The 11,473-nt window shown below is 42.9% G+C and overlaps 1 protein-coding gene across 3 annotated transcripts in view; it reads left to right on the top strand.

Annotated features, from left to right (window-relative positions):
* Positions 1-6,322: 6,322 nt before the first annotated feature.
* ASAP2 (ArfGAP with SH3 domain, ankyrin repeat and PH domain 2) overlaps positions 6,323-11,473 on the top strand; it is a 168,161-nt gene continuing 163,010 nt past the window's right edge. Inside the window, exon 1 of one of the 3 annotated variants that reach the window (XM_073336056.1) lies at positions 6,323-6,617. In XM_073336056.1, the coding sequence (XP_073192157.1) occupies positions 6,492-6,617 (126 nt within the window). In that variant the 5' untranslated portion in view covers positions 6,323-6,491. The remainder of the gene's footprint in view (positions 6,618-11,473) is intronic. The other 2 variants (XM_073336057.1, XM_073336058.1) reach the window with 2 other exon arrangements.

The following is an 11,473-nucleotide window of genomic DNA, read 5'->3' as shown; positions in this document are numbered from 1 at the left end:
CCCTTACTCTGGAGAGGAGCAACCCATAAACAATTGCAAAACTAACTCATTATCCTCCCTCAAAACTCTTCTTTTCCAGGATGCCTATAAAAAACTTGATAATAGGCTGCTGGTGTGCTAAGACCTATCATGCTGACCAGTCCTGTCTCATTGTTTTCTTGCCCCCCGCTCCTCCATCTATTTGTTTGTATCCATTTTTTGTCACTTGTTTTATACTTAGATTGTAAGTTGGTTCGGGAAGTGGCTGTCTTTTTGTTTTGTGTTTGTACAGTGCCTAGCACAATAGAGCTCTGGTCCTTGACAACAGCTCCTAGGTGCTACAGTAAAAAAAAAAAATCAAATATTTGTCCAAATATTATTATATTTGCCTCTGACAGGCCTTTACATATTGGTAACATTTCTATAGTGATCATGCTAGTAAAGAACTGAAGTGAGAGAAAAGTGGTTAAAAGTCAACCATGGTTACTCATAGGAAGAAATGTTTGTGTAACCTGGATTTTTCTGATTTTCATAATCTCCTCCTCCCCCACCTCTGGGTGGTGCCTGTAGGGAAGGAGACATAAGGTTTGACTGGGCAAATTGCTTTGCATGGATGGATACCTGCACCACTGCTGAGCCACATCTCCACAAAGGGACAGAACAATTTTCAAGATTAGGCCCTTTAGGGAGATGCTCTTATGTTACCAGGTAGATATGCTGGAGGATAGGGATAGGATACGGAGGGACCTAGACAAATTGGAGGATTGGGCCAAAAGAAATCTGATGAGGTTCAACAAGGACAAGTGCAGAGTCCTGCACTTAGGACGGAAGAATCCAATGCACCGCTACAGACTGGGGACTGAATGGCTCGGCAGCAGTTCTGCAGAAAAGGACCTAGGGGTGACAGTAGACGAGAAGCTGGATATGAGTCAACAGTGTGCCTTTGTTGCCAAGAAGGCCAATGGCATTTTGGGATGTACAAGTAGGGGCATTGCCAGCAAATTGAGGGACGTGATCGTTCCCCTCTATTCGACACTGGTGAGGCCTCATCTGGAGTACTGTGTTCAGTTTTGGGCCCCACACTACAAGAAGGATGTGGAAAAATTGGAAAGAGTCCAGCGGAGGGCAACAAAAATGATTAGGGGACTGGAACACATGACTTATGAGGAGAGGCTGAGGGAACTGGGGATGTTTAGTCTACGGAAGAGAAGAATGAGGGGGAATTTGATAGCTGCTTTCAACTACCTGAAAGGGGGTTCTAAAGAGGATGGCTCTAGACTGTTCTCAGTGGTAGCAGATGACAGAACAAGGAGTAATGGTCTCAAGTTGCAGAGTGGGAGGTTTAGGTTGGATATTAGGAAAAAAATTTTCACTAGAACGGTGGTGAAACACTGGAATGTGTTACCTAGGGAGGTGGTGGAATCTCCTTCCTTAGAAGTTTTTAAGGTCAGGCTTGACAAAGCCTTGGCTGGGATGATTTAATTGGGGATCAGTCCTGCTTTGAGCAGGGGGTTGGACTAGATGACCTCCTGAGGTCCCTTCCAACCCTGATATTCTATGATTGATTCTCTTTTTACTATAGGGTCAGTGGCAGGGAGGGATGGGGTAAAAATAATAAAAAAATAGATCTGATGGCATTCCGGACCTTCATCTTGGAAAGAGAGAACAAGAAGATGGTTTGGGACTGGTAGGCACAGTGACAATGAAAGAGAGACTGCTAAGGGGAACCTGGAGCTAAAAACAATGTTGTGCCAAGCTCAAGTGCCAACAGTCCTTGCTCACCGCTGCCCGATTGCAGATGCCACTGTGCTGCAGCCTTTATTCATAGATTCAGAGAATGGGGACTTTATCCTGGAAAGCAGCGATTCTGAAAAGGATGTAGGGGTTATAGTAGACAAACAAGTCAACATGAGCTCCCAGTGTGACGCTCTAGCAGAAAGAGCTAATGTGATCCTTGAATGTATACAGAGGGGAGTAGTGAGTAGGACTAGGAAAGAGATTTGATCTCTGTATATGAGCCATAAAAATGATTCAAGGGCTGGAGAAAATGCCTTAGAGTGAGGGACTTAAAAGGTTAAATCAAAATGAAGATTAGGAGGTGACTTGATTACAGTATATAAATACCTTATTGAGGAGAAAATACTGAGTTAAAAGGACTCTTTAACTTCCATATGCCCGCAGAATGCACTGTAGACTGGCCCTGTGAATGCTATCAAAAGCCTTCTCAAAGTCTATGAAATGTATGTAGAGTTGCCATGGCCATTCTAAGTACTGTTGTATTACATTTCGTAGAGTGAAAATCTGGTCTGTGCATCCACGCCCTTTCCATCACCAGTACAGATAGAGGATTATGTTCTCACCAGTGTAGAAACATTCACATGCTTGGACAGCACCACCAGCCAGGATGGTGGAACAAGCTTAAATACAGTCTGGAAATCATCAAAATACAACACCAAAATCAAACTCAAGATTTATCAGAGCTGCGTACTTTCAACACTACTTTATAGTGCAGAATGCTGGGGAATGAGAAAGTATGACATGGCCAAACTGTCTTCATTCCATACAACCTGCCTCAGAAAAATCCTCCATATCTTTTGGCCCAGAACAATCTTAAACCAAGATCTATTGACACAGTGCACCCAAGAGGATCTGAGCATCATCATTGCCAGGAGGCGCTGGAGATGGATTGGTCATGTGCTTCAGATGGAAACTGATTCCATCACCAGAGTAGCAATAAGATGGACTCCTGAAGGCAATTGAAAATGAGGCCACCCGAAAACAACATGGTGAAGAGCTGTGGAAGCTGAGATGAGAAACCTGGGGCAGAGCTCGGGAACCATTGAAAGACTTGCCAGAAACAGACAGGAGTGGAGGAGCTTAATAGGCACAATAGGAACATGATGATTATTAACCATTGGAACACAGTACCAAGGGAAATGGTGGATTCTCCATCACTTAATATCTTCAAATCAAGGCCAGATGCCTTTTTGAAATATAAGCTTTAGTCAGACCAGTTATTGGGCTCCATACCGGGGTAACTGAGGGAAATGTGATGGCTTGTGCTGTGCAGGTCAGACCAGATGACCCATTGGTCCCCCCAGCCACAAGATCTATTAAAATTAATTAATAGTTTTCAAGGCCAGAAGGGGCAGGGGGTTGGAGTGTGGGAGGGGGCTCACGGCTGGGTAGGAGGTTGGGACAGGGAAGGGGGGTGTGGGCTCCAGTTCCAGGCCAATGGGAGCTGCAGAGCTGGCTCTTGCCCTCCCCTTCACCTAGGAGCCAGACATGCCTCCCGGGAGACATGCGGAACTGGGCAGGGAGACTGCCAGCCCTGCTGCGCTGCCAACCGGACTTTTAACGGACCGGTCAGCGGTGCTGACTGGAGCCACCAGGGTCCCTTTTCAACCATCAAAAACCAGACACCTGGTAACCCTAGTGGTCTATGAACTTGGACTACAGAGGGTGGGAGGGTTATTCTATGAGGGAAGTTGCAATACGTTAAAAAATTGTTTTGTTAATTACTGTCCACATTCCAAGTTCTTTTTCCTTCTCATATTTTCTCCAATAAATGTGCCACTGTCCCCAGGCCAAGCTTCCCACCAGCCCCAAAACGTGTTGCCACGCCCAGTCTTTTGCACAAAGGTTCATTTTTTAACAGAGGTTAGTTAGCAAACACACAGAAAACAGTCTTTTAACTTAATCCTTGGCTCCAGGCTTCAGGGCCATCCATCCCAGGTGCCTCTGGCACTCCAGCTCCTGGCAGCTTCCCAGCCTCAGTTAGCTGAGGCTCTCCTCTCTTCTTGGAGCAACAGATCCAGGGCTGCTTCCAACCCTCTTTAATTGGCTGAATTGGGCTCACCTTATCTGGTTCAGGGCAATGGGCTTAGTCGATTCACAGGGACCTTCCATTCTGTGACACCCATCTTGTGGAATATGACATGATAGTTTAAAAATCGCAGTGTGCCTATTGAGTTTTAATAATACTGTGGGTGTAAGGATAACTCCACTAGTATTACTATGAATTGACTTAAAAACAAAGATGTCATATTATTATTATTTTTAGTACAAGTAGCAAACATTTATTATGGTACAGTGCAAAAGACCTCAGGTATGACTGAGTCTCTGTTGTTCTGGGTATTCTATAAATATAGATAAGATCCAATCCATGACCACAGGATTTACAATCTAATGCCCCAGTCCTGTAAAGATTTACATGCATTCTTAACTTTATACACTGACTTGTCCCAGGACTACCCACAGTGAGTAAAATTAACTATGTGCATAAGTCTTTGCAGGATTGGGGCTTTTGTAAAGGCACAGCTCAGTGCAACAAAATAAGTCTACTCACAGGTTGGGAACTTGCTGCGGTTATTTAACTGCATCACAACAAAAATGGGGGGAAACTCCCACTGACTGAAACAGGAAATAAGGGATGCATGGATCCTGGCTCCATCCTACAATACTCTGGGTACCCTATCATAACCGCTTTGCTGCAAAGGCCTATAAGACACAAAACCAGTGAAGATGTTTGGGGATAGAACTTACGAGAAAATGAATATGGTGAAGAATTGTTTTTTGGTTTTAAATGAGGGGTAAAGGTAGGGCGAAGCATGGCTGGCTTGGGGAAGTTAGTAAGAGTAAAGGAGTTAGTAAGAGTCAGGGAGAAGGGAAAAAGAAAAAGATTGGTAGAGGGATGGTGACAGTCCATCACCTGATTTGCCACCATCAGCCTAGGATATGCTGTTGAAGACTCTTTCTCGTTATGTTAAAGGAAAAATTAGTATAAGTTCTATTGTCTCCTTTGCTAACAAAAGCTGGTATGGGTTCAGAAAGAGGTAATACCCAACTGGCCCCACATTTATTTACTTGGATTTTTTACAAACTACGATAGTGCCCGTCTAATGTTCTGGACACCTGTGATGACGTTTAAAAATACACTAATAAATAATCGGTAATAATGACAAAAATGAATGGAAGAGCGAGAAGATTGTAGGACAAAACACAGACTTCCAGAGACATATCCGAAACCCTGGGCTAATAGGCTGGGAAAAGCCCTGAGAGCCTTTGGACTGAAAGAAATTTAGTTAATTTATGCTGTAGGTATTTCCATACTTTATCACACAAGCTTTATGCCCATCTAACTGCCCTTTTGCAACCATCTAACTAGTTGAGTGTATTATAGAAGTGCTGTTTGTGACTCCATAGTTAAAGGTGAGTTGTTCTGCACAATTTACAACATGTACTCTTTGAATACAGAATTACATTTCTAAGAATTTACAAATAAATGTTTATGAGTTAAAATTATTTTTTTAAATGGGCCCCTTAAGAAATTTAGCATATATTGTTTTCTTTGACCCTATTGACACCATGCAATAAACATACAATTATGATTAAGGCATTTTAACCTTCATGATCTTAGATTAGATTAAACTGATAGAATAGTTTTCACTTAGCAGTTTCCTCATGGTAACAATACAAGGCCGAGTTAAGGGTCTGTGGGTGTCTTAATTGTATTTCCATACCTTAATGTTTTGCTTTCTTTAACCTGAACTGTGAATTTCTTGGATTTGTAGTGCTTGTTTCTGGGATATTTACAAAATTGTTGTAATGTATTTAACCATTACATTATTGATGTACTGTGTGCATGTACTCTCAGCCTGATTTCATTTTAACATAGATATTTTTATCTGATTTACAGATATAATTTATTGCATGATCCAGTATATACTGTGGGAGAAATGTCTGGCAGCTCCCCATAGCCTATAGTCAGGAAGGCATGGGTGTGTGGTGGCCCCAATCCTCCCAGTGTGTGATGGGGAAGAGCAGTGTTGCATGGTGGCCTCTGCCAGTGGATGATGCCAGAGGGGAGAGTTGTGTCCTGGCCTCCCACAACAGTGACTAGGGCGGGGTGTTTAGTGGCCTCCACTAGTGTGTGATGAAGGAGGACAGGAGTGTGTAGTGGCCTTTCCTCCTGTGTTATAGGGGGTGGGGGGTGGCAATTTCCCCAGTGTGATGTGGGGGAGAGGACAGGTGTGTAGTGGCTTCCCCCCACTGTGTCATAGGGAGGGGATGGGTTTGTGGTGACCTCCCTCAGTGTGCGATTACAAAGGGGTGTGTAGCAGTTCTCCCGCAGCCTGTGCGGTGGCAAGGGAGAGGAGGGGTGTGTGGTGGGTGTGTGGTGGCCTCCCCCAGCCTGTACGATGGGAGAGAGGTCTGTGTGGTGGCCCCCCCACTGTCTGTGCTGCCGGGGGGAGGGGTGTGCGGTGGCCTCCCCAGTCTGTGCGCTGCCAGGGGGAGGGGCGTGCAGCAGCCCCCCCCCGCGTGGGTGACCGAGAGGGAGGGGAGCGGCTGCGGGGAATTTCCTTGTGCGGACGCAGGAGAGAACAACACACGCCAGACGGCGGTGGGGTGTGAGCAGGGCGCCGCCGCCGCCGCCGGTTGCTGAGCGATGTAAGCGGGGTGCCCCCCCCTTTCCTCCCTCGGAGCCGCCCGCCCCCCGTCCCCGCCCCGCCATGCCGGACCAGATCTCCGTGTCGGAATTCGTGTCCGAGACCAATGAGGATTACAAGTCGCCCACCGCCTCCAACTTCACCACGCGGATGGCTCAGTGCAGGAACACGGTGGCGGCCATCGAGGAGGTGAGAGCCGGGGGCAGCTCGGGCGGGGAGGGGCTGCGCAGCCCCCTCCGGCCTGGCGCCGCGCTCTGTCCGCCGCGGCGGGGAACCAGGCGCTCGCCGCCGCCTGCTCCGACTGCCTGGGAAAGCGCCCTTCGGCCGCTCGGAGCGGGGCGCGCCGGGCTGGCCCGGGGCTTAACCTCCTCCCTGGGCCTCCCTCGCCGGCGTGGGGCGCTGTGGCTGCCTCCCCCCAGCTCCCAAGGCTCGATCCCCTCCGCCGGCGCGGGGAGGGGGGCTGTGGCTCCCTCTTCCCCGGCCCCCAGAGGCTCGGCCCCCTTCCTTCGCAGGGTGGCTGTGGCTGTCTTCCCCCACCCCCGGGGGGCCGTGCCCCCCTCAGCCTGCCATACAGGGCCTTTTACCTCTCTTCCCCCCGCCCCCCGGGCAGTGTCTGGCTGCATCCCCAGCGGTTTGCAACACCCCTGGGGAGGGGAGCTGTGTCTGTCTCATGGAGGGAGGTTTTTTGTTAAAGAAATTTGAAATTTCTCTGGCAAAATCCTCCCTCACCTGAGGGAGACGGTAAAAACTGAGGAGGGAGTCTTTTCCCTCCCCATGCAAAGGAGAGTTGGGACAGGTCTGGTACAACCCATCCTGTCTCTTGTCCTGTGTGTAACAAAATAAAGGTTTCTGCCTATTTTGATTGTAGTAGCAGCCTCTCTGAACTAACTTGTAAACAAAATAATCTTGTTTGCTGTGTAATTTGTTCCATCAATTGATGTACTGTGTGTCTGTTTGGTTTTGCTTATTTTGCAGTATGTTCATGTTAAAAAATCAATTAAACTTTTAAACAAAAATCTTGAGAATCGCTAGGTTTGAAGTGTCCCTCTCCACAAAAAAATGCCACAAGCTATCAATTATATAAGTATCTTAAATATGTGAACAAAACAGAGCATTTGTTGTTTAAATGCCTTTTTCAAGATTTTCCTGTTTTGCCAGCCCCTAAACCCTTGACTTTGAATTCAAAATAATCTGTATGGAAGGAATTACTGTTTTGCTCCTGAAGTAATTTTTCCCTCCACAGAAACTTATTCTTAAACGCCTGTATTTAATTATACCTTTTTAAAGCAGATTTTAAGGTCAGCAATTAAATATCAATGGCAGTGTTTTTTAGAGAATATTTATAAATGTGAAAGTCTTTTTTTCTGCCTAAAATTTACTAAACTTAAATGAACAGTTACTGAAATTATTTAGGTCTAAAGCAAGTAACTGTAAGTAGTGTTGTCAGATCTCCTGGTTTTATCACAAGTCTCAGGATATTTTATTTATATATTTTTAAAAGCCATTTCTCTTGGAACTATATGATTATGTGAGAATCTCAACTGTAAATTTTTTAAAGAGTGAGTTTCTAGGCTTTCCAATTGTTGAGAAAAAACCTGAAAATGTGAACCCTTAAAGATAAGAAGGCAAGAAAAAGAATCCGACATATTATTTTTAAAAAGGTCATTATTTTTAAGACAATCTCAGGTGTTGGGCACCCCAAGTTCATGACATTAATACGTGTAGTTGACTGAACTGATGTACTCATTTTTTGGGGGGTCTGAAGTGAATGAACTAACAACGTTCTTGAAAACTCCACTGTTCTTTACAATCAGGAGAATGCTGTACATATAAACTTGAACATGTTTGGTTCCTGTCTTTTTTAATCTGGCTATCAGCTGTTTGTTTTCAGGTCAGACCAATGTTACATTGCTGGTTGGTTTCAAAGAAACACAATCAGTATGTTATATCTCAATTTGCATCTTTAGAGGTTGCAGGTATGTGACAAATCTTCTTTAGAGAAGCCTGGCAAAATGGCCATGAAAACTTACTAGCTCAGGAAAAAATCTGCTCATCTATTTTGTACGATAATGAATACAACCAGTATCTTACAGGTCTGTCAAAAATACTTACCCAGGGTGTGCAGAATTTTACAAGTCTGCATTAGAGGTTGTATTGGCAGTCACTCTGCTTATTCACTGTCATTGATTTCTTTAGCAGTTTTGGCAAAACATCAGCAATAGGTTGTTCCTACTGAGATCCTGAAATTATTTAATGAAATGGAGTACTGCTTTTACAAAATTAAATGGAATTAAAGTCTCAAGAATTAAAGGACAATATTCATAGGTTTAAATCTATCAAATCTAGGTTCATATTCAATTTTTTGACATTCACGTCCTTCATGTTTGGTGGTCTGTCTGGTTTTTCAGGTTAAAGATGTTGCTCTGGTAAAAAGCTGTCTATAGGTTGCCAAATAGAGAAAACAACACTTTTTTTCTAGCGGTTTGATAGAAGCTAGTATATCAGCTTGATGAAAAACAACACTTAGTGAAGCTTGTGGTTGAAAAGGTAAAGTAAATGTGACAAATGTGTTCTGATTTCACTAACACAGATTTGAAACCTTAGTATATATGTTTTCAGTGTGCTAACTAAACTACAGCATACAGTATGGTACTAAAATCTAGGAAATCTGGTTATGTAACTGTGTAAAGTTTAAGAATGTAGTGTTTGAAATGGGGGATGGTAAAAGGAATACTGTTCAGACGACTGGGTAGTGTTTGGATTTCTAATCAATGGACACGAAAGAACTAGTTTGCTAACTGAACACTTACAAAACTGGTGGATTGTAGAATAGTTGTGGTTCCATCTTACTCTTATCTGCTAATTATCTGATTTTAAACTTCATTAATGACTGAGCCTCCCCTTTAAAAGTTTCTTTTGAAGGTGAGGTAGAAGCAGTTTTCTAGCTTCTGCCAGTGAGTAGATCAGAACAAATGATGGACAGTTTGCAGAAATCATTAAATTGTAACCCTGCTCCCCTTTTTACTTCCCTTCCGGACTATTTGTACTGTGTTATTTGAGTACCAGAATCTGATCAGTGTTTGCTGCTGCTAGAAGAAAGAGAGTTAGGAAAGGTCTGTTCTTGGAACAGACAAAAATGTCAGTATTGTTGTACAAGATATGTGATTCCACCATTCCTGCAATTTTTTCATTCTTAGGATGCTGTCCTGAGAGGTGCTGAGCATCTGCAGCTTCCACTGAAATCAATTTGCAAGTGTGCAGCAGTGCTGAAGATCAGGCACTTTATATCATACTTTCTAATCTTTGCATATGTAGTAATAAGTAAGTTTTAAAAAGTTTTAAATTAGTGTCTGATAGCTCTGCTCAGGGTCATATGTTTGGGGGAGGGGATGTTCAAAATCAGTAATCTAGATTAAAAAAAGATTAACATTTGTAAGCTTTCTATTTCTAGTATAGTTTCCAGATGCCCATATTGTAGCAGGGCCTACAAATGTGAAATGACTTTTTAATGCTGTGCACATTCAGTAACAAAAGCCTGACTTTACCACTGCTATTGCTAAGGTCATTTTTCTCTCTTTTTTTACATTGTGACTTTAATAATAATAAAAAAGACCCATCAACTGTAGTGAATTCTGTGAGATGCCACTAATCATGGGGTCATGAAAAATTTTAGAAATTGTTATTCCATAAACTCATTTAGTGATGGCTGGAATCCATGTATGTGTTTTGTGAATGGTTTTAAGAAAAAGTTGTATAGCAAAGGCTGGTACTGAAATCTGTAAGAACCAAATACTAATTTTTTATTATTTATTATATTTATTATGGTCGTGCCTAAGGACCAAGTGAGAACAGGGCCCCATTGTGCTAGCTGCTGTACACACAGAACTGTAGATAGTCCCTGCTCCAGAAAGCTTTCAATCTAAATGCGTGCAGTAAGTGCTCCAAGTGCAAGGCGTACTTCTTCAAACTTGCTTTCTCTAATTTATAAACATGTAGCAACATGCATATCACTAACGAACAAACAAAACCCTACCAAAACAAAATACTCTACTGCACATACAAGTCTCCTCCTGGGGAGAGGATGAGAGAATAGTCCACACGTGGCAGATGTTAATTATGTCATTTAATGTGCAACTGGAAGATGCTCAGATACTGTGTGATGAACATAGTAAAAAAAAACATAGAAACCAAGTAGACAGAACAAACTAAGGGTAGAGAAAAGGAGCATAACACATGAGCAGTGAACAATGTGATGTAGCAAATGTTACGTTAGTTGCATGGATTTTTATTTAAAAAATAAAACTTATAGTTGTGTGTGCATGGATACACAAATTCCTGGATTGTGGAGTTTAAAATCTGAAAAATTAGTGTGGTAAACACTACATAAACGGCAGAATTACAAGCCATGATTTATCTACATATGTGTGTCCTATTTCATAAAATGTAGAATATTTTAATTAATTTTATTTTTGTTTCTTTAAATTTCTTGTTGGATTATTGCTGATGGACTATGTGAATTAAAGAAATGAGTTTTAGGGGAGGCTGGTTGTATCAAGCCCCTACGTCTAGTTTAGCCTCAGAACTAAATTTAAATAGTGGTGTGGGTATTGATTTTTTTTCTCATCTCCACCATTTCCTCTTAAAGTTTGGTTCTAGTCTGCAAATGGCTTTGTGGAGATTCCATGATTATTGTGTCTCAGTGATTCCATAACTGCCAGCCCCGCAACTCACCCTGGGTACTCTCAGTCACAATATGTTTTTTTCCTCATTATCCCCCATAATAAAGGTTTTGGAGACCAAAATTGAATTTAGTGTCTGAAATGAATGATCTACAGCAACCCCACTGCCTTCAGTGGGTTTGGAGAGGTGTAACCGATTGACTGAAACTCAGTAAATAACAGTAATGCACAAAAAGGAATAGAATTCAGCTTGCTCTCTCTTAGCTGTTGAAGCTTTGGACGACTAATGAGTAAAAAGCAGTAAAAATTGATGTCAATAAAGAGACATGGCTCTGAATACACATGCAGTATCTTTATGATGTCTAT

The sequence above is a fragment of the Lepidochelys kempii genome, chromosome 3 (assembly GCF_965140265.1).
Source record: "Lepidochelys kempii isolate rLepKem1 chromosome 3, rLepKem1.hap2, whole genome shotgun sequence".
In the NCBI taxonomy this organism is placed as follows: domain Eukaryota; kingdom Metazoa; phylum Chordata; order Testudines; family Cheloniidae; genus Lepidochelys; species Lepidochelys kempii.
This window is presented reverse-complemented; position numbering and strand designations above follow the sequence as displayed.